The sequence below is a fragment of the Microcaecilia unicolor genome, chromosome 11 (genome assembly GCF_901765095.1).
Source record: "Microcaecilia unicolor chromosome 11, aMicUni1.1, whole genome shotgun sequence".
In the NCBI taxonomy this organism is placed as follows: Eukaryota; Metazoa; Chordata; class Amphibia; order Gymnophiona; family Siphonopidae; genus Microcaecilia; species Microcaecilia unicolor.
The window spans coordinates 173,700,320-173,724,177 of NC_044041.1; the positions used below are offsets into that span (position 1 = coordinate 173,700,320).

The 23,858-nt window shown below is 42.1% G+C and overlaps 1 protein-coding gene and 1 long non-coding RNA gene across 2 annotated transcripts in view; one reads left to right on the forward strand and one right to left on the reverse strand.

The window, feature by feature from the left end:
* LOC115480419 (cytochrome P450 2A4-like) overlaps nt 1–22,432 on the forward strand; it is a 45,970-nt gene extending 23,538 nt beyond the window's left edge. Inside the window, exons 8-9 of the mRNA XM_030219088.1 lie at nt 4,852–4,993; nt 21,896–22,432. Coding sequence (XP_030074948.1) covers nt 4,852–4,993; nt 21,896–22,077 — 324 coding nt within the window. The 3' untranslated portion in view covers nt 22,078–22,432. The remainder of the gene's footprint in view (nt 1–4,851; nt 4,994–21,895) is intronic.
* An 806-nt stretch (nt 22,433–23,238) lies between these two features.
* LOC115480420 lies at nt 23,239–23,528 on the reverse strand. The gene is made up of 2 exons (XR_003943820.1): nt 23,497–23,528; nt 23,239–23,294 (listed from the first exon to the last, which is right to left on the reverse strand). It is a non-coding gene; the product is annotated as an uncharacterized LOC115480420 (long non-coding RNA).
* Between the last annotated feature and the right edge of the window lie 330 nt (nt 23,529–23,858).

The window sequence follows — 23,858 nt, forward strand, 5'->3', positions numbered from 1 at the left end:
ACTTGCAAGGGCGTGAAATACAAGACGCTACACGCGTCAACCTTTTCTCACACGCGCACGCAGCTTTGGAACACACTGCCGCGCAACTTAAGAGCGATCCACGAACAAGCATCCTTCCGCAGATTACTGAAGACCCATCTATTTGAAACAATTTACGGAAAGAACCAAAACACTTAGAGTCCACACTCACTTTTTTTTTAATCATTTATTTATAATTTTTTTTCATTTTACAAGGATCACTTGCAAAATAGTAAAACAGAGATGATTGTACATTAAAACAATATTAGAAGAAAACAATCTCAACAAGATAAATGGATTTTATACAATCTTTCTCTTTCTTAGACCACAAAATAAATAGGGAGAGTGAAACAAGACAAGGAGATCAATTTAAACAACAGCAAACAAAGAAAACGTGGTATTAACCCGATTATCCCCAGTTATTATTTATCTAAATCATTATTCCACATTGATCATCTGGTTGGTTTCTTCAAGACCATAACGGTGCATAGCCCGTCAATTTCATTGGAAACATACTTATTGTCCAATATTAGTGAAAGTAATACACCTGATTTCATTTTTTTCCCTTTTAAAACCAGAAATTGTTTAACAATACAAACCATTGAATTTCCAATCCAATTCCCGCTGATTAAAGTAATCCCAGTCTCACAGGCTCCACTCCTTTTGAATTAATATATTAAGAGGAATCACTTCAGAGGAAAAAAAAAACATTAGGAGTCATACCCGGAACTCTGGGAAAACAACAATCTCGATATTAATCATCTGTAACAATATTCATTTTGTTCAAATTTTTCTGGTCTTTTATCATTTTCAAATCTTAACCGTTTCCTACTTCAGTAGAACTTCATTTGCTGTATATTCTCAAAGGATTTGATTAGATTATCGATGTGGCTCATTAACAAGACTATATCTGAAGCAAAGTCATTCTCTACCACCGTCAGGTCCTGGAGCACCCTCCAGATGACATTCAATGCAACCTCCACAGGAGCCAAAAACTCCAAGCTGATAACTCTTAAGGGTTTAGGAGTAGCACCGCCGACACAGGTTCAGCTGTAAACGACTTCCGTTTCAGCATACACTCCTAACTCACTCCTCCACCCCTTTGGGCATGGTGGTTAAATGATTTTTGAGCGATGAAGTTGTTTCCAGGTCCAAGAGCATCGACGCTCCTTCGTCGGCGCTAATCAAAGGACTCATCAACCCAGTCATCTATGGGCAGCTCGTCACACAGCGGTCCCACACTTGCTGCACAGGGGACAAAATGCTGGTCATCGGCGGCTGACCCCCCATTGTCCCCTTCCTCTGTTAAGGCAACTGCAATACAGAGAGGAAATTTCAAGTGAACAAAAACTGAACTTCAGAGGACAGCTGGGCCATTGAGTGTATGAGCTTCAGGTCACCATCTTTCCCCTCTCCCTAATTTGGGACACTCTTTGTCTGGTTTCTCCTCAGAGGCCTGTCTGATATGGGTAACCCTTCAGCATAGCCCTCTGAGTCATTAAACACGGAAGCCCCTCCACCGCTTACAAGGTGGTGTCCCTTCGGAGGGGAGAGTCCACACTCACTGTTCATCAATGCATCATACATCCACTTATGATCTCCCATCCCCCATAATTCCACATTACTCATACATTTACTCACAGAAATATGTACACCATATGCCTTTGTGTCTTAACACTGCCCTTAAGCTTCCCATTGTCTCCTCCCAATGTCTCAATGTTGATGTCCCATTGTGATATTCCTAATGATAATTCGATTATCTCGCATAACTTGTACAATATAACCCATAACCAAGTTGTAACAAATGTATTTCCATTATTCATATCTTATTGTAAGCCACACTGAGCCCGCAAAGAGGTGGGAAAATGTGGGATACAAATGCAAACAATAAATAAATAAATAAATAAGCCAGAACAGTTTGATTAATCTGTTTCCACTCCCCCGCGCAGCCGTCATTGCTGTTCATGCGAAACAAAGCAAGCAAACATATGAGCTGCTGCATCCACGTCGTTCTTTCTCGGTAACAAGTCTAAAGCTGTTTCAGTTGGATAGGCAGTGCCTTAAAAGCAGGAGGAGAAAAGTAATAACAATTGAATATCACTAAAACAGCAACAAAAATTATTGTAGCTGGTAGAAACCACAATTATAAACTTGGTAGTTCTTTCATTTTTTTCTTCACTGTTCTTCTATACAATACAGATGTCCAGATTTCAGTGAGGATCAGTGGCGTAGGAAGGGGGGGGGCTGTGGGGTGGTCCGCCCCGGGTGCACGCGCTGGGGGGGGGGAGGTGTCGGCTCACTGGTTCTCTGCTCTTTTCTGCCCCGGAACAGGTTACTTCCTGTTCCGGGGCAGAGAAAGCAGGGAAGCAGCAGAGCCGACGCAGCTCCCAGTGACGTGCACTGGGGGCGGATCGGCCCTCCCGCCTGCCCCCCGCTGCAAGGTAGGGTGCTTTTCGGGGGGGCGCTCCGGAGGGGGGGCGCCGTGCCCTGCACCCGGGGGGGGGGGTGCGCAGCGGCGACCCGCCCCGGGTGTCAGGCACCCTCGCTACGGCACTGGTGAGGATATCCTGTTTTTTTGATGGGTTCATCTTAACTGTTGTTGTAATCTGCCTTTGGGAAGCCTGGTGTTATAAAGATGATAGAATATATTGAAATTAAATGGAAGTGGAATTAAACTCTCCTTTCATTGGAGCACATGGAATTAATGGAGCACATGGTTCAATGAAGAATTGAAAAAACTTAAAACACAAGTTAGGAAACTAGAACGCGCATGGAATAAAAAGAAAGATGATCTTACTCTGAACGCCTGGAAACAGCTCCGAAGGAAATATAAATATACAATAAGACAAACCAAAAGACAATACTACAAAACTGAAATTGGCCCAAACTACAAAGACACACACAAACTCTTCCAACTCGTGAATAAATTACTAGATACTACCCCAGTCACTAACAACAGCAAAGACACACCGGGAGCTGACGACTTGGCGAAGTACTTCAAAATACCTGTTAGTCCCACCGACTACACTGCACTCCTAGAATGCCTAGACCCAGACCCTGGAGTTTACCCAGCAGATAGGATCTGGACTGAATTCACAATATTACCGGAAGACCTCATCTCACAAACGCTTAAAAGATTCGCCAAATCTCACTGCAAATTAGACATTTACCCAAACAACCTCATGAAGTCAGCCCCTCAACAATTCATAACGGACCTAACAAACCACATAAACTTTATGCTACAAAACGGACTCTTCCCAATGGAGAAAGGTAACATTTTACTCACCCCCATACCCAAGGATGCAAAGAAAAATGCCAACGAACTAACGAACTACAGACCAGTAGCATCCATTCCCTTAATCACCAAAATAACAGAAGGTATGGTGATCAAACAACTCATGGAAAATCTAAACAAGTTCTCAATATTACACGACTCCCAGTCAGGATTCCGCGCCAATCACAGCACTGAAACCGTATTCGTTACACTCCTGACAAAACTCAAACAACTGATAGCAACCGGGAACAACATACTACTGCTACAATTCGACATGTCAAGCGCATTTGATATGGTTGACCATGGAATTTTATCACACATCCTCGAATGCTTCGGCATTGGAGGCAATGTTCTCAACTGGTTTAAGGGGTTCCTAACTACACGCTCTTATCAAGTGACTTCAAATTCGGCTACATCGCAATAACTCGTGGGTTTTTTGGTCTGTTACACCCACACTCGGACCCTTAGGTTCTCTTCTCAGAATTTACTGGTTATTCCTTCTTTTCGGGACTCAGCTTCACAATCCCTTAGAAGTAGATTGTTTATGGCTGCTGATCCTATGCTCTGGACTGTACCCCTGAATGTCCGGCAGGAGATAACTCCTGTTTCTTTCAGGAAACAGTTGAAAGCTTTTTTTTTATTCACAGCGGCCTTCAACCCTTGATTTTTGTTGTTCTTTTTTTTTTTTAATCTCCCTCATTTCACTCTTCCTGGGAGTGATTTATCCGGAATCTCTGAGGTCTGTAGTGTATGGTACCCAGTCAAAATAGCCCCATCAAAATGGCCCCCCACAAAAAAGCTCCAAACAAAAAAACTCCCGACGTAATAGCCCCTGACATAACAGCCACTGTTAAAACGGCCTGCCCACAATATAGCCCTTGACAAATTAGCCCCCTGTCAAAAGGGCCCGATCAGGCTGCCCAGAATATGGCACTGCATCTTTTTCCCAATAATCTTACCTTGCCAAACAGGATAAGGTTGGTAAGACTATGAAAATGATGACAATATTATTAATACTTTTTTTTAATTAGCATGTTGATGGAAAAATAGTTTCCTTAAACAGCAGAACAGATCATGAATACCAGTTAGTAGCTATGAAATTTTGTTGCTTTATATATGCTCTATACAATTCAATGCTGGTACATATCAGTGAAGATTTCACTTGTAGTTTATCATGTTTTTTTGTGATGTTATTTTTTTCTAGGGGGCTATTTTGTCTAGGGGATATTTTGTCAAGGGTTATTTTGTGGGAGGGGCCATTTTGTCAAGGGCTATTTTGTTACAAGGCTGTTTTTTCGGGGCTTTTTTGTCAAGGCTATTTTGTCAGGGCTATTATGTCCGGATGCCGTAGTGTATATATATGTATATGAATGGTTGCTGTTTTCTTATTTCTATCTCTCTTTCTTATTAATGCTGGAGGTTTTTGTTCAGCTTTTATTGGATTTTATTCTTGTAAACTGCCTAAAATTTTGCCTGAGCGGTATATCAAATCATAATAAACCTGACAGCTTGGAATTGTGCAAGGAATTACAGGCCCATTTCTCCCTCTGGTTTTCTAGGACACAGACGTGTTCCCAATGCTGACTACTGCCCTGCATGATCCAGAGCAGTTCTCGGACCCAGTTCACTTCAACCCCAACCATTTCCTGAATGAGAATGGGACTTTTAAGAAGAAGGAGGCCTTCCTTCCTTTTTCCACAGGTAGATTTTGCATTGATTAACTCTTTCAGACCTTTATATTTCAATTATAAATGTATGTATTTGGTTTCATTGTATTGTCCTCAAGATCTCTTGAACTGTTGTTTTATATGAATTAAACACTGAAAGGTTTCACCAGTTTTGTGGGTTATAAATGGTAATAGTTAGTTTAGAATTCCACATGGAGGACACCAGAGGGCAACCTGGTACTGCCAAAATAACCCTAAAGCAAAAAAAGTGAACCGCCAAACAGCAGAAATGAAGCAGCTTTTCTTTTCTCTCCATTCTTAAATATTAAAATATCATAAATACAATAACTTTTCAGAAATTATGGCTGTCATTTTGTTTATCAGTTCACACTTTTCGCTGGAATATATCAATATACTTAATATTTTAACCAAGACCTCAGCGGTGCAACTCGATGGCTACCTTTTATACCACCAAGGATTAAGCACCACAATCTTCACAGGTCTTTTATATACAACTAGTAAAAAAGGCCTGTTTCTGACACAAATGAAACGGGCGCTAGCAAGGTTTTCCTCGGAGTATGTTTGAGTGTATGTGAGAGTGACTGTGTGTGAGAGAGAGAGTGAATGTGCGAGTGTGTGTGTGAGAGACAGAGAGAGTGAGTCTGGGTGCGAGTGTGTCTGAGAGAGAGAGAGTGTGTGTGAGAATGAAAGTGTGTGCAACTGCATATGTGAGACACAGTGTGAGAGAGTGTTTCACACAGATACAGTGACTGTTTGACACATAGAAAGTGAATGTGATACAGTGTGAGACATAAGAGTGTGTGAGAGACAGTGTGTAAGAGTGAGAGAAAGACATTGACTGTGTAGGAGAGTGTGTGTGTGTGTGTGTGTGACAGAGATACCTCCCCCCCCCCCCTCTCTGGTGTCAGGCCACCCCTCCCTCCCTCTCTCTGGTGTCTGAGCGTTACTGTGCAGGACGCTGAGCTCTGGCTGTGCTTCAAGGAACTGACCAATCCTATTTAATAGAATGCACCTCCAACATTCTGAAGCCGAGGAACCTCATGTGGTTGGTCACTTCTGCTTGTGACGAACCCGAAAGTACATGATGTCAATTCAGGAGATGGATACAGAGAGCAGGAATGCCTCAGCCATGCAGTCAGCTTCAGAATGTTGGAGGTGCGTTTTATTATATAGGATATTCATTTGCCTCAAAATCTTGAGTATTTATTAGTGTTTCTAAATATTAATATTATGCCTTAATGTTGTACTTAAATTTATTCGGCTCGGGGGGTTGACTCATCCAACATAAATCATGTTTCACATTATGCTTTTTCAAGGATATAACCCCATAGGAAAAGCAAAGCATATATTAAGCGATGTAATTTCAAATGATATCAAACAAACTTAATTAAACATTAAAATTTAAAAGTAAGGGAGCCCTAAACCTTTAATTAACACCCATATTTTGTCCAAAGCAGGATCCATCCTTTTGACAAATGTTTCACAGTCAAGATAGCGCCAACATCTAAACTCTAACCCCCCTGTTTACTAAGCCGTGCTAGCGGCTGCTGTGTCGGCATTAACGCACAACAGCCGCTAGCACAGCTTAGTAAACAGGGGGGGGGGGGAGTATTTAACTTATTAGTTACTCACACTAACCACTAATCACAGGGGATGGGACTCTTCAGCTTGGAGAAAAGGCGGCTGAGGGGAGATATGATAGAGGTCTATAAGATAATGAGTGGAATGGAACGGGTTGATGTGGAGTGTCTGTTTACACTTTCCAAATACTAGGATAAGGGGGCATGTGATGAAGCTGCAGTGTAGTAAATTTAAAACGAATCAAAGGAAGTTTTTCTTCACTCAACACGTGGTTAGACTCTGGAATTTGTTGCCGGATAAGGTGGTTGGGGCGGTTGGCTTAGCGGAGTTTTAAAAAAGGTTAGACGGCTTCCTGGAGGAAAAGGACATAGAATGTTATTGAATGGACGTAGGAATAATCCACTATTTCTGGGATGGGCGGGACGAAATGCTTGTTCTTTTGGACGCTGTCGGAGACATGGTGCTGGGCTCGATGGACCCTTGGTCTGTCCCAGCATGGCGATGCTTATGTCTTAAGCCCACTCAAGTCTCCACATTCAAATCCTTAGGGACTACTGATTGAAGCAAATATTTCCACTGTTGTTCTTTATAATTTAGTATTTTTTCATAATGACCGCCCCCCCACCCTTCACATACTTAATCTAATACTCGACATTTAATATCCTCAATAGTATGCCCTTTCTTCACCCAATGAGGTACTAAAGGAGTCTGGAGATTAACAGTAGTAATTCTAGACTTACGCTCATTCAGTCTCAGGTGCACCTGTCTACTGGTACGTTATAAAACTAATTTACAAGGATATTCAATTACATAAACTACATTAGAACTATTACATGTAGTCATAGTGCATGTTTGTTTAACTTGTTATGTTTTGGAATCAGTCCAAATAGATCCAGTAATTTATTTTTTTTATTACATTTGTACCCCACACTTTCCCACTCGTGGCAGGCTCAATGCGGCTTACATGGGGCAATGGAGGGTTAAGTGACTTGCCCAGAGACACAAGGAACTGCCTGTGCCTGAAGTGGGAATCGAACTCAGTTCCTCAGGACCAAAGTCCACCACCCTAACCACTAGGCCACTCCTCCACTGCACACCATTTGCATCGCCCACATGCGGAATGGTGCCCTACCAACTGGAAATTATTATCTCCATCATATCTCTGTCTTGCCAAAAGTTCCCTAATTGTTCATCCCTGTTTATATGTTATAACAGGAAAATCCTTAAAGACTGGATAAAGCTGTAGAATACACCATTGCATCCGTATAACTCAAACAAGTTGACTTGCTTTATCAGAAAACAGTAAAACACAGGTCAAAAAGGCTTCTACATTTAAATCAATGTTCTTGTCCTCCAGGAGCAATTCATGTTGGGCAAACTTAGCCCTCAAATAGGCTTCTGAGACAGTTTTCTTCGGATTCCCACTGCTCTGAATCATTCTGTTAACAAACTTGCTTGCTGTTTAAAATAATCCAAGGAGGTGCATACTCAACAAAGCCTCAAAACCTGACTCACTGGGAAGCTCTTCTTCATACAATATGGATGATAACTCAAGAAACAATTTCATTCTACAGGCTTTCGATATAAAGTGGTTTGTAATCAGCCTCTTATCTTCTGTACACAAACATCCAAAAACTCAATATGAGAGTTATTGTATTTCAAAGTAAACTGAAGATTAGGGTCAAATGAATTAATCCAATCCATAAACTCTAATAACTCCTGCTGTCTAATAACTCCTGCTGTGTACCTCACCATAGGAAAAATATGCCATCCAAAAATCGCTTCCTGAAGATCACGCCTCCAAACTTCTCAGCTTGATAGAGCTTCTCCTTCTCAGAACGGGCCACATATAAAGTTTCCACTGATGGGGCCAGGGTAGCCCCCATGGCTACCCCTTATAGTTGTTGATAATATCCTGTATACCAGAAATAATTCTTTGTGATAACTAATTCTGTTAAGGTCAGCAGAAATTCAATGGACATGCTTACTGGGCCCACCCACACTTCCAAGGTATCAGTAATAACATCCAAAGCCCCTTGTTGTGGTATTCTCATATATAATGAAGTTATGTCCAATGTGGCTATCCAGACAGAATCTGGAACATCCTCCTAATCTTCTAATAGTCTCAAAAAATGCCCAGTATCTCACAAACAGGAAGGAATCATAATTACTTCATCATGCAAAAACTTATCAATGAATTGGGATAAAGGTTCAGTCACGGAGTTTCTAATGGAAACAATCAGGCGACCTGGTGGAAATTTCAAATCCTTATGCACTTTGAGAGTAAACTATATTTTAGGTGTTTTAGGATGATTCTCCATCAAAAATTGAGCCTCTTTCACGGTCAGCATACCTCTCTTTTGAGCTGGTTCAACTACAGATTTAATCATAGCTTTCAATTCAAACATTGGATCCCCTGTCGATTTCTTATATGTAGTAGCATCAGACAATTGCATGACAGCCTCTTGATCATATGCAGTTTTTGGTCGAAGATAAATTGTTTTTGACTGGACCACCATGGCACCCCTTTTGTCAGCTCTCACAACAATTAAAGAGTCAGAGTCCCTCAAAGCCTGTAATCCTTCTCATTGATATTTGGTTAAATTAGAGCTGTATCTAGTTGTTCCATGAGCTGCTTCTTTTACTCTAAAGTCTCTAAGTATTGTTGGATTATTTGTAGTAAATAATTAGCAGATTTTAGTACACACAGCTTCAGCTTTAGAAATGTTAATTTCTTTCTTCATCTCTCTCTCATTCACCCCTGAATAATTCACTGCTGAGTCACTTTAAAGTTGAAGTAACAAAACATCTGTTTACTCACAGTTTGCAGTTAGATTATAATCAGACAGGCTTATATATACATATTACTATACATTTGTATTATCAGTTCCTTCCATGTGCTTAGATGGTAATGGGTGCTCACACCACCATAGATCCTCTCAGGTTAGGAGAGAACATGAGCTCCATGTGCTCCATGTGCTGCATGTGCTGTGTCTAACCCCCACAGGAAGTTGCATAGCTATGTGACCTCTCTAAGTAATTCACATCAGAGGTCACAGAGTAATCACAGAGAAATAATAGGTGACAGGCAATGCATGTAAAATACAATTACATTCCAACAAACCCCTTCTCATGCATAACTGTCATGCAATTATTTATTCATACAAAGTCCAAGCTTTATACGCAGATTCACAAAATGTTCTCTGGGTAACGGTTTGGTCATGATGTCAGCTGTCATCTCACTGGTGTGACAATAGTGTAGACTGATGACCCCTTCTTTTGCCAACTCTCGCACGTTGTGGTATTTCGTTGCGATGTGCTTGGTACGTGACTGAACCTTGTCATTCTGTGACAGTCGGATGCAGCTCTGATTATCTTCCATTAACTGGATTGGTCTCTTTTCAGCTATTCCGAAATCCAGCAAAAGTTTTTCAATCCACATCAGTTCTCTGCACGCTTCCGATACGGCCACATATTCAGCTTCTGTAGAAGACAAACTCACAATACTTTGTTTATGACTGGCCCATGAAATTTGTACATTTCCATACATAAACACATATCCACTTGTGGATTTATAATCAGAATGATCCCCTGCCCAATCTGAATCACAGTAACATATTAGTTTTGGATTACTATTGGCTGAAATCTTTAATTTACAATCAATGGTACCCTTTAAATACCTTACCATCCTTTTAACTGCAGTCCAATCTGATTTGGTAGGTGAGCTGACCCTTCTGCTCAAAATTCCTACTGCATTTGCTATATCAGCCCTGTATGTGGTAGCTAGATATAAAAGCTTACCTATGGCTGATCTATATTGGATGTTATCTGGTAAAGGTTCTCTTACTGTTTCATCCTTCAGAAAATCAGTGATCATGGGAGTGCTTACAACTTGGGCATCTTGCATACCTAAACTTTCAATAAGCTCATTTATTTTCTGCTTCTGGCTTAGAAGATAAGAACCATCATTTTGTTTCTCAATTTCTATACCAAGATAGTATGACACATTACCAAGTTCTTTTATCTCAACATTGAGGTTTAAACACTTTACAATGTCCTTGTACTCTTGCTCACTTTTGCTTGCAATGAGCAGATCATCAACAAAAGCTAAAATGTATGCATATTGTCCATTTCTGCACCTAGTGTACAAACATTTATCTGCTTCACCTTGCTTAAATCCTAAATTTGTCAATATTTCATGCAATTTTTCATTCCAACATTTTGCACTTTGCTTTAATCCATAAAGACCTTTGTTTAATTTACACACTAGCTGTCTTTGTTTTGTATTTATGAAACCTGTTGGCTGTTCCATGTACAAGTCTTCAGTTATATCTCCGTGAAGAAACGCTGTTTTCACATCAATGTGGTTGACTTGCATGCCTTTTGAGACTGCAATGCTCAGAAGTGTTCTGATTGTCGTGTGTTTCACTACAGGTGCAAACACTTCATCAAAATCTTCTCCATATTTTTGAAGATATCCCTTTGCCACTAATCTGGCTTTATACCTTTCCACTTTTCCTTGTGCATTCCTTTTTAACTTGAATACCCATTTGCATCCTATAGCTTTCTTGCCAGGAGGTAATTTTGTAAGAATCCAAGTATTATTTTTATCCAATGCATCAATTTCTTCTTGTGCAGCTATATGCCATTCAGCAGCTTCTTCTGCTGGCATTTTCTCAATCTCATCCCATGTTAAGGGCTCTTGAGCTTCTGCTGACTTTGTTAGGTAAGACAGTCTTGGGGGTGGAACACCTTTGTTTTCCCTGGATGAGCGTCTGACAACAGGTTGGTCTGACCTTTCTGCATCCTCTATATCTGAGAGTCCTTCTCCAATTGATTCCCCTTCTCCAACTGTACTGTCTTCTTCAATGATCCTTTCTGTGTCTGCTTCCTCTGCCTGTTCCTCGTTAGATACAGGTGAGTTGCTTTCAGACATCTGCCTTGGTATGGCATTTATATACACTGGCATGTCTATTATGGTTCTAGTTTCATATTCTGGATGATAAGGCTCATCTGGGATAATCCAGCCTTTATCAACCCTTTTGTTTTCATCAAAATATGTAACATGTCTTATGCCAACAATGCCAGTTTTCAGATTCAAAATTCTATATCCTTTGTGTCCTGGAGCATAGCCAACTAAAATGCCCCTTTCTGTTGTGGAATCCAGCTTATGCCTTCTTTGCTTTGGTTCATGAGCATATGCTGTACTTCCAAATGTTCTTATGTGTGACAGGTTTGGCTTCCTACCATGCCATGTCTCATGTGGTGTGCGCTCAGCGCCTTTAGCTGGCATTCTGTTTTGTAGGTACACTGCTGTGAGAATGGCTTCCCCCCATAGTCTTTTAGGGAGATTGCTATCTGACAGCATACATCTGGTCATTTCCACAAGTGACCTAAATTTTCTCTCTGCAACAGAATTTTGCTCTGGTGTATAAGCTACTGTGGTGATAAGCTGAATGCCTTCTTGTTCTAGAAATGTGCGCATGCTTTGTGAAGTGAACTCACCACCATTGTCGGTCTGAAGAACCTTTGGTTTTCTTTCAAATTTATTGCTCACCATGGCTACGTATTTCTTCAGCATGTCTGTGACTTGACTTTTCTCTTTCAGCAAATAGGCCACACAATATCTAGAGAAATCATCCAAGAATATTAGCACAAATCTGTTATTTCCCAATGATGGGATATTAAACGGTCCACATAAGTCACTGTGTATTAAGTCCAGCACTTTATTACTCCTATTTCCTGTGTATGCAGGAAATGAGGGTCTCACACCTTTTTGAGTAACACAGTCTATGCATTTCTCCATTTTACCAGCATCTGCACTTATCTGAATGCCAGTGGCTAGTTGCTTACTGTAAAGATCCTGGATCACCTTAGAATCACGATGTCCCAGGCGGCGATGCCAGATTTCCAGACTACATTTACCATCATTCTTCCTTACTTGCGCCATATGTGAGGCTTCACCTGAAATGCTCAGTTTATAAACATCATTATGCATAAAAGCTTCAGCATACACTTCATCATTTTTAGAGATTGTGCACTTACTATTTTCAAAATGAATCACAAATCCCTTCTTATCTAATGTAGATACACTAAGCATATTACAAACTGCTTGGGGAATATACAAGACATCACTTACAGGAATTTCTTTAACTTCATTAGACACTTTGCATTTTAAGAATCCAATCCCTTTTGCTTGGATCTTAGCAGTCCCTGCGTTTGCAGTTTTAAGAATACCTTCCTCTGGACACATTTCCTGAAAGAAATTCTTACAATTGGTTAAATGGCATGTGCTCCCCGAATCCAAAATCCAAGTACTTTCATTTGAATTATTATTTACCATAGTCAAAGATTTTTCTGCCATTAGAAAGCCCTTGTGTTTATCTTTGTCCTTCATACATTTCCTGGTTTGAGAATTCTTTAGTTCCATTGGCTTAGGTGAGCTAGAGGGAGTGTTTTGTGTTTCCTTACACCATTTAGATACATGTCCCTCCTTTCCACATGAGTAGCAAATCAGCTTGCCCTTGGGTGGAGTTTTCCCATAGCTCCGCCTTCCTCTGTTCTTTGCCAAGAAATTTGTTTCATTTCTCTCTGACTGACTTTGAGAACACATCTCCTCAGAATCATTTATTATGCATTCCTGCCTTAGTTTTGATGTTGCCTGTTCAAAAGATTGCCCTTCAATGGCCTCATTTACAGACCTAAAAACATCAAACTTCTTTGATAGTGAGGTAAAAAGAAATGCTCTTTTCAATGCATCACACATGGGAATTCCAGAAAGTTCTAGCTTTTGAAATGAAGACATAAGATGCATAATGTGATCATTACATTTACTTTTATCCCTTAATTTGGTTTCATTCAACTCTGCCAACCAAATTGGTTGCTGCTTTGCATATGTAGTTGCATACATAGTTCTCAGTTTATATAAAATGTCCTTTGGTGTATCTTTTCCCTCCACTAATATGGCTTGTTTCTCTGAGAGAGCTTCCAAAAGCATGCACTTCACATAATAGTTTGCATTGTCCCATTCAGCCATATTTTCAGCTGTTCTGTCTTGGTCTAAGCATATATCTAATCCTTTTGCTCGAAGGAGACATATGAATCTTAATTCCCACTGCTGATAATTAAACTCAGTTAATTTAGGCACCTTGAGAGAATAGAACAATGGTGAACTTCTTCCCTCAGCCATTTTCTTAGCCTTCTGTCTGCTGTGTGGGGGGAGAGAGAGACAGACTGAATCTTTCCTTTAAAACTTAAGAGAAAAAATGTGGCCTTTTTTTTCTGCCTGGTAATATTTCTCTTCTTTTTCAATTCCTGGACCCTGGGCCCATAACCCTTTTGTTGGATTATTTGTAGTAAATAATTAGCAGATTTTAGTACACACAGCTTCAGCTTTAGAAATGTTAATTTCTTTCTTCATCTCTCTCTCATTCACCCCTGAATAATTCACTGCTGAGTCACTTTAAAGTTGAAGTAACAAAACATCTTTTTACTCACAGTTTGCAGTTAGATTATAATCAGACAGGCTTATATATACATATTACTATACATTTGTATTATCAGTTCCTTCCATGTGCTTAGATGGTAATGGATGCTCACACCACCATAGATCCTCTCAGGTTAGGAGAGAACATGAGCTCCATGTGCTCCATGTGCTGCATGTGCTGTGTCTAACCCCCACAGGAAGTTGCATAGCTATGTGACCTCTCTAAGTAATTCACATCAGAGGTCACAGAGTAATCACAGAGAAATAATAGGTGACAGGCAATGCATGTAAAATACAATTACATTCCAACAAGTATCAGGTCTCTAAATGTAGAAATTACCGAGTCCATAACTCCCAGTGGACACCATTTAGAAGACGGTTTGACAATTGATATGACAACTGTGGGAGGATTGTCCAAAAATAAACTTTCAATTGTAACTTCCTTCTGAAATGAAAAAATGCAATTCTAAATTGAGAAAGATCAGATTTACTTGTGGGAATGAACCTCAATTCAAGAGAAAGCACTGCTATGTAATCTTCCGATAATGCTTGAGATGAAATATTCACTATTGACGACATGGAGTCATTCTGGTTCTCATAGTCAATCTCATATTCCCATCCTCTTGACCCACCTTTTTATTTTCTTACCTCATCCTGTTGTGTTCATCTCTATTGGACCTCTGTCCCCTGAAGGTGACTCCTCCACATATTCACTTCCAGTATCAGTTTATGCATTTATCCCCTAAGTAGTCACCATAAGAACAAACCCGATACAGGAAAACAATTGGAAGAAACAGAGGTAACCTTCACTGGAGGACCCAAAGATATTATAATCACTGCATTAATCATAAGTACATAAGTAATGCCACACTGGGAAAAGACCAAGGGTCCATCGAGCCCAGCATCCTGTCCATGACAGCGGCCAATCCAGGCCAAGGGCACCTGGCATGCTTCCCAAACATAAAAACATTCTGTACATGTTATTCCCGGAATTGTGGATTTTTCCCAAGTCCATTTAGTAGCGGTTTATGGACTTGTCCTTTAGGAAACCGTCTAACCCCCTTTTAAACTCTGCCAAGCTAACCGCCTTCACCACGTTCTCCGGCAACGAATTCCAGAGTTTAATTACGTGTTGGGTGAAGAAAAAGTTTCTCCGATTTGTTTTAAATTTACTACACTGTAGTTTCATCGCATGCCCCCTAGTCCTAGTATTTTTGGAAAGCGTGAACAGACGCTTCACATCCACCTGTTCCACTTCACTCATTATTTTATATACCTCTATCATGTCTCCCCTCAGCCGTCTCTTCTCCAAGCTGAAAAGCCCTAGCCTCCTTAGTCTTTCTTCATAGGGAAGTCGTCCCATCCACTCTGGTCCTGATGCAGTAGACTGTGCTATCCTTTAGCACAGAGATGTACTCCTGATTTTCTATACTAATCTTATTCCTGGGGCAATATTCAACAAAACTCAGCTGGGAGCCGACATTCAGAACCTAAGGCCAGCACTACAGCTGATACACGCTGAAGTAGCGTCAGTGTTAAGCTGCACAGAATGTTCAAAGGGCTCTAACTCAGGAAAATATCTACATGCCAAAGATTAGTGCAAATAGTATTTAAATGTAGTCAACAGATGTTAATAAGGTCATTTCTTATTCCCTCCCCAATGTAGAGAACAACGCACAAAAAAAAGTCACCTTTACCACTGGAAACCTAATGTCAGGCACTGGGTAGTTTGAAAAGAGGATTTCCCATGATTTTCTCCTTAAACTCTGCTGGTTTTGATTGAATTTAGAAGTGGAAGAAAGCTCCAACAAGCTGGGAGTGAGAAACACAAGTGCAAGTCTGAGCAAAAATGAAAATGAAAGCACACATTCACACCTGTTTTCTGCACTTAAATATAAGCCTTCCAGTGAAAACAAATTTTGAAAGGCTTATATTTAAAGGCAATGTGTGCTTCACTTCCAGGTTTCCCTGGGCATGTGCACAAGAGCAGCGCTTACCGTGAAACTGTTGGTCGCATGCACCAGGCACGTTTTTCTCCCTTGCCTTCATTTTTTCAGCACGCATATTATTTGCATGCAGTTAGTGTTGAGCACTGGGAAGCTATTTTTCTGCACCGTTCCTGCGTTATTCCCAGGTGTTGTTCACTATTCCTGAGCATCAGCCTGCTGGATAGGAGTGGTTCTACCCAGACAAGTCTAGCTGACCAGGTCATACCTGGATATTGATCAGCGCTTGCTCAGACTGCCTTATGTCAGGGCCTGGACTAGAGTGTGGTGGAGAGGCTAGGCCCAGGGCAGGATGTTCCAGACTAGCAGAAGGACAGACAATTCTAGGCCAGGGTGGAATGGCAGGCAGACTGGGATCAGGAACCAGGTCAGAAAACCAATACGAGGTACAGTACAGAGCAGGCACAAGGAACAGAAGACCAACTGGACAACGGATAAGTAGGCAGATGTTATGCAGGTAGCAACAGTGGGAAAGCAGAGCTGGATACAAGCCAGGCACAGGCCCATCAGAAGACCAACAAGGGTGGGATGGTCTGACTTTCTTATATATATACTAGTCCAGTGGGCTTCCTCTGGGGGCGGGGACCTCCTTCCACTGCCTCCATTCAACAGCTGTACGGACTGGAGGAAGTCTGTGCAAATACTGTGGCTTGTCTGCAGGTAAGTAGTCTCTGGAACCTGGGGCTCCATGTTTGAAGCCTGCTACTCCTGGTACCTTGGAACTCTGGGTAGTGTGGGATGGTCCTGAGGTGGAGTCCACGTAGAACTGGGAGCTCCCTGGTTAGTGGTGATTTTCAGTCTGTTGACTGGTTAACTATATGAACAAAGTTAGGACAGCTAAAAGCCAGTCCAAAAATCACTGGTACCCAAATAGCAACTGATGGCCATCCAACAGCTGGATATTCAGCACCTGATACACAAAGCCTGCAGTGGCCAGTGTTGGCAAAAAAAAAAAACGCTGACTGCAGCAGACTGACTTTTGACCTCTCATTCTTTCCTTCTCAAAACATACCCTCTGATACTGTTGAAAAAACCATCTGTTGCATTCCACTATCATACCATTCTAGGCGGCTTCCAAAGAAAACATACCTAATAAAAATTCTTAACAAATGACAAACAAAACTTCAAACACAATAAACAAAAAAGATGAAATCAAATATAAATACAACAGAAAATAAATTAAAAAGTCCAACAGCAGTCACTAAATACCAGCAAAAGCTTGTGCGAACATACATGCTTTCAAACACTTCCTGAATTTATTTATTAGCAATTATTTACCGCCTTTTTGAAGGAATTCATTCAAGGCGGTGTACAGTATGAATAGATCAAACATGAGCAACAGGCAATTACAGCAGTAAAAATACTCAAATAACAATACAAAGTAGTATACTACTTACAATGTCAACGCAATACATAATAGAACATTTTAATTGATAGTGAAGGATAAAGCAAAGATGTAACATATAGCTAGGTAAGAGAGTAAGAAGAGTTAGAAAGTAAGGTGACTGATTTAAAGAAAGTGATTAAATATTATCTCAGCTAGGGTAGGAGTGGGTAAACAAATTGAATTGAACGATGGAACAAGTTTTGTGCAAAGCTTCTGGTAGTGCATTCCATAAGACTGGTCCTTCTATATAGAAAATAGAGGATCGATAGACATCTGACTTGATGGAAAGGTGGAACTTCAAGTAACATAGTAACATAGTAGATGATGGCAGAAAAAAGACCTGCACGGTCCATCCAGTCTGCCCAACAAGATAACTCATATTTGCTGCTTTTTGTGTATACCCTACTTTGATTTGTACCTGTGCTCTTCAGGGCACAGACCATATAAGTCTGCCCCGCACTATCCCCGCCTCCCAATCACCAGCCCCACCTCCCAACCACTGGCTCTGGCACAGGCACAGACCGTATAAGTCTGCCCAAAACTATCCTCACCTCCCCACCACCAGCCCTGCCTCCCAACCACCGGCTCTGGCACAGACCGTACAAGTCTGTCCAGCACTATACCCGCCTCCCAACCACCAGTCCCGCTTCCCACCACCGGCTCTGGCACAGACCGTATAAGTCTGCCCAGCCCTATCCCCGCCTCCCAATCACCAGCCCCGCCTCCCGATCTTGACTAAGCTCCTGAGGATCCATTCCTTCGGCACAGGATTCCTTTATGCTTATCCCACACATTTGAATTCCGTTACCGTTTTCATTTCCACCACCTCCCGCGGGAGGGCATTCCAAGCATCCACTACTCTCTCCGTGAAAAAATACTTCCTGACATTTTTCTTGAGTCTGCCCCCCTTCAATCTCATTTCATGTCCTCTCGTTCTACCACCTTCCCATCTCCGGAAAAGGTTCGTTTGCGGATTAATACCTTTCAAATATTTGAACGTCTGTATCATATCACCCCTGTTTCTCCTTTCCTCCAGAGTATACATGTTTAGTTCAGCAAGTCTCTCCTCATACGTCTTGTAACGCAAATCCCATACCATTCTCGTAGCTTTTCTTTGCACCGCTTCAATTCTTTTTACATCCTTAACAAGATACGGCCTCCAAAACTGAACACAATACTCCAGGTGGGGCCTCACCAACGACTTATACAGGGGCATCAACACCCCCTTTCTTCTGCTGGTCACACCTCTCTGTATACAGCCTAACAGCCTTCTAGCTACTGCCACCGCCTTGTCACACTGTTTCATCGCCTTCAAATCCTCAGATACTATCACCCCAAGATCCCTCTCTCCGCCCGTACCTATCAGACTCTCCCCGCCTAACACATACGTCTCCCATGGATTTCTACTTCCTAAGTGCATCACTTTGCATTTCTTCGCATTGAATTTTAATTGGCAAAACTTAGACCATTCTTCTAGCTTCCGTAGGTCCTTTTTCATGTTTTCCACTCCCTCCAGGGTGTCCACTCTGTTACAGATCTTAGTATCATCCGCAAATAGGCAAACTTTACCTTCTAACCCTTCGGCAATGTCACTCACAAATATATTGAACAGAATCGGCCCCAGCACCGATCCTTGAGGCACTCCACTACTTACCTTTCGCTCCTTCGAGTGAATTCCATTCACCACCACCCTCTGGCGTCTGTCCGTCAACCAGTTCCTAATCCAGTTCACCACTTCGGGTCCTATCTTCAGCCCATCCAGTTTATTTAAGAGTCTCCTGTGGGGAACCGTGTCAAAAGCTTTGCTGAAATCTAAGTAGATTACGTCCATAGCTCGTCCCTGATTCAATTCTCCTGTCATCCAATCAAAGAACTCAATGAGGTTCGTTTGGCACGATTTCCCTTTGGTAAATCCATGTTGTCTCGGATCTTGCAACTTATTGGCTTCCAGGAAATTCACTATCCTTTCCTTCAGCATCGCTTCCATTACTTTTCCAATAACCGAAGTGAGGCTTACCGGCCTGTAGTTTCCAGCTTCTTCCCTATCACCACTTTTGTGAAGAGGGACCACATCCGCCGATCTCCAATCCCTCAGAACCTCTCCCGTCTCCAAGGATTTATTAAACAAATCTTTAAGAGGACCCGCCAGAACCTCTCTGAGCTCCCTCAATATCCTAGGGTGGATCCCATCCAGTCCCATGGCTTTGTCCACCTTTAGCTTTTCAAGTTGTTCATACACACTCTCTTCCGTGAACAGTGCTCTGTCCACTTCAATCTCATTTGTACTTTTTGCAGTCCATCGCGGTCCTTCTCCAGGATTTTCTTCTGTGAAAACAGAACAGAAGTATCTATTTAGCAAATTTGCTTTTTCTTCATCATTATCCACATAGCAGTTCGCAGTATCTTTTAGTCTCACAATTCCCTTTTTAGTCATTCTCCTTTCACTAATATACCTGAAGAAAATTTTGCCACCCTTCCTTACATTTCTAGCCATTTGTTCTTCCGTTTGCGCTTTCGCCAGACGTATCTCTCTCTTGGCTTCTTTCAGTTTCATCCGGTATTCCTCCTCGTGTCCCTTTTCATGAGTTTTTTTGTATTTCTGGAACGCCAACTCTTTAGCCTTTATTTTCTCAGCCACTTGCTTGGAGAACCATATCGGTTTCCTTTTTCTCTTGCTTTTATTTACTTTCCTTACATAAAGGTTTGTGGCCCTATTTATAGCTTCTTTCAGTCTGGACCACTGTCCTTCCACTTCTTGTATTTCCTCCCATCCCATCAGCTCCTTCCTCAGGTATTCCCCCATTCCCCCATTTTACTAAAGTCAGCATGTTTGAAATCCAGGACTTTGAGTTTTAAGTGGCCACCCTCCTCTTCAGCCGTCATATCAAACCAAACCGTTTGATGGTCACTGCTGCCCAGGTGGGCACCCACTCGGACATTTGACACATTATCCCCATTTGTGAGTACCAGATCTAGCGTCGCTCCCTCCCTCTTGGGTTCTGACACCATTTGTCTGAGCAGAGCACTTTGAAAAGCATCCACGATCTCTCTACTTCTTTCCGATTTCGCAGACGGAACCGTCCAATCTACATCCGGCAGATTGAAATCTCCCAACAACAGCACCTCTCTTTTCTTCCCCAACTTTTGAATATCAGCGATCAGATCTTTATCTAGGTCCTCCAATTGTGTCGGAGGTCTGTAGACAACACCCACATGGACAGAGGTTTTATCCTTTTCTTTTTAAGGTGATCCATATCGCTTCTTCCTTTCCCCAGTTCCCTGTCATTTCAGTCGCTGTGATATCATTTCTCACATACAGAGCTACTCCTCCACCTTTACGCCCCTCTCTATCCTTCCTAAAAAAATTATAGCCTGGTATGTTTGCATCCCATTCATGGGAACCATTGAGCCATGTCTCTGTGATTGCAGACCTTAAGGATCTAACTGGTGTATGAATTATTAAACTTATACCCAGATACTCAGCACCGGATCAAGCATAGATCCCGGCACTGAAGATCCAGGAATAAAGCAACTACCGGACGCTATCAAAGATACTGGTGACAGTCAGTGCCAGACCCAGATAACTATCCGAACCAGTCAGTACAGCAATTTTGCCTACCTGGGTAACCTCTGGCTCCATCATGATACCACCCTCAGACCACTCCAACATTTAGATTGAGCCGGAGTGCTCAGTAAAGAGTTTCAGCAATATTAACAAGATAACGCCCCTAAAAATTAGTGGCTGGCCCCAGTGAGCTGCACTTATTCAGGTAGGTGCCACTTCTACCTTCACAACTGCCCCTGACCCAATAATTTTCTAATCCCTCTCTGCCCCAAATGTGGCATGGGTAGACTCTAGTCATGGAAGCATTAATCAGCTAGCGCACTCCATGGCTAAAGCAGAGTTAACACAGAAGTCCTTAGCATTCTTCCCTCTAAGCTGAGCTGGAGTCCTCCACCAACAGTCCTGCCAGTGGGTGGTGCTGTTTTACTATCACATTTTCAATAGTGATGGACAGGCAAGCTCTGCAGGACTCTAGGGAACCTGCCTGTCCCTGGTGATTGAAAACACAATATTGAAGCACCGCCCTCTACTGGCAGCAACACAGTTGGAGGACTCTCACTCAGCTTAGAGGGGACACTGGTTAGCACCTCCTAAATAGGAGGCAGTAAGTACTCCCGCAGGTAGGGCACGTTAATGGGAGCATTAGCACATGACCTGCATAAAAACAAAAGAGAAAAAAGCCCTTTAAAAAAGTGCTGCATTAAATCTGGGCTTAGCGAGTGGTAATGTCCCGCATTATAATGTGTTAAGCTCAGATTTTACCACGCTTTAATGAGAGGGCCCTTTAATCTTGAACTTTCTAAAATGTTCTTTAAAGACCGTAGTGCACTGGAGGGTCTGCCCCTCATCTGATCTAAGCTTTTTCAAATGTAATGTATTTTGTTCCACAGGGAAGCGGGTATGCCTGGGAGAGGGCCTGGCCCGCATGGAGCTCTTCCTTTTCCTTACCACCATCCTACAGAACTTCACTTTGAAACCCACTGGAGATGCTGAGAACATTGACTTGACACCTGAGTTGAGCACCGTTGGGCACCTACCCCAGGCTTACACACTGTGTATGCTGCCTCGCTAAAGACGCCTCGAGGATGAAAAGGACATGGACTTGGCTCCCATCTACCTAGTGCTCTCTAAATCTCAGCACAGATGTTGGCTTTGACGGAAAGGGGTGCTGAAAAAGCGGGAGGCAACAACATTTCTAAACACTGTTCCAAGAAACAGCGGATACTTGATTGCCATCCTCATTACCCAGGGGTAGAGAGGCCTATGTTCAATGATGTCACAAACATGTCGTAACAACTCAAAAAGGAATCTAGGGCTCTTCTGTAGCTCAGCCTGAGATAAATAGATAACACTTTCAGAGAGGTCTGTGACTTGTTCATGAAATTAGAAAATTGTCCAACCAAAATAAATGAAATATGGGCTCAGTTTCTGTGTGTGTGTGTGAAAGGAACTTTGTATGTGTATTTTGTGCATCTGTGCATGCAGCTGAAGATTCCTGGCATCTCTCCCTCCCTCCCTACCCCTCTCCAGTGATCTGAGGTCTCTTATATCCACTCCCCCAACCCCCTGGTACTTTTTAAGTCCTCCAGTTCTTTAGTTCTTTGCCGGCAATGAGCAAAGGTACCAGGGGATTGGGAAGTGATGTTCTCATACCCTCCCATTATGAGCTCAGGCCCACCCAAAATTGGGTGTTTGGCTATGCTCCTGGATCAAATCCTGTAAATTAAAGTAACTTCACATCTGCTTGGTGACTATTGGCAGTAATATTCAGGGATTGCTGTGGAGGAGGCGTTTAAGCATACCAAGAAGAATGCAGCCCCTTAGAACACACAGTTGTAAAGGCTGGTCTGCCTTATTGCAATTCAAAAATCCATGCTCCTCCTCCCTCTGCCATAATAACTTGATTTTTTTATGAAATCCCAGCGTTCTCATTCATTGCTTTGCCCACCCTTTGACTGCTTCCCCTAATCCTTCCCTCGGCAAAGCTGATCCTCCACAGAAGTCATTATTCGGAATTAAAGAGGCATTCACCATGAATGGGAAGTAGAAAATCTCATGATAGGAAAATAATGAATTAACCACAAAGCTTTAAGAATGAAAGCACAAACAAATCGCTATGTACTGGCTTAATCAGGTCTTACAATAAAAACAATCAAGAGGTATATACTCCAGAGATAAAAAGGCCCTGGGACAAGAGCTCATGATACAAAGATGGAAAACTTTTTATTTTCTAAATATGTCAAAACTTTGGTGGGATTAAAATTCAGGAGCTAGCTTCACATCTTTCACCTAGATCAGGGGTAGGCAACTCCGGTCCTCGAGAGCCGCAGGCAGGTCAGGTTTTCAGGATATCCACAATGAATAAGCATGAGCTTGATTTGCATACACTGCCTCCATGGTATGCAAATCTATCTCCTGCATATTCATTGTGGATATCCTGAAAGCCTGACCTGCCTGCGCCTCTTGAGGACCGGAGTTGCCTACCCTTGACCTAGATGACAACTCTACAGCAGTGGTTCTCAACACTGCGGCACACCCAGCCAGTGGCGATCCTTGGTCAGCTGCCACCCAGGGCAGATCGCCCCCACCGCCCCGCCCTCGGTATGCAACTGCACCCAGCCAGCCAGGTTTTCAGGATACTCACAATGAATATGTGTGAGATAGTTTTGCATACCAAGGATGTAGTGCATGCAAATATATCTCCTGCATATTCATTGTGGATATCCTGAAAACCCAACTGACTGAATGTGACCTGAGGACTGGGTTGATAACTGCTTCTCTACAGTAATGGCTATTCTCCGAGGACAAGCAGGCTGCTTGTTCTCACTGATGGGTGACGTCCACGGCAGCCCC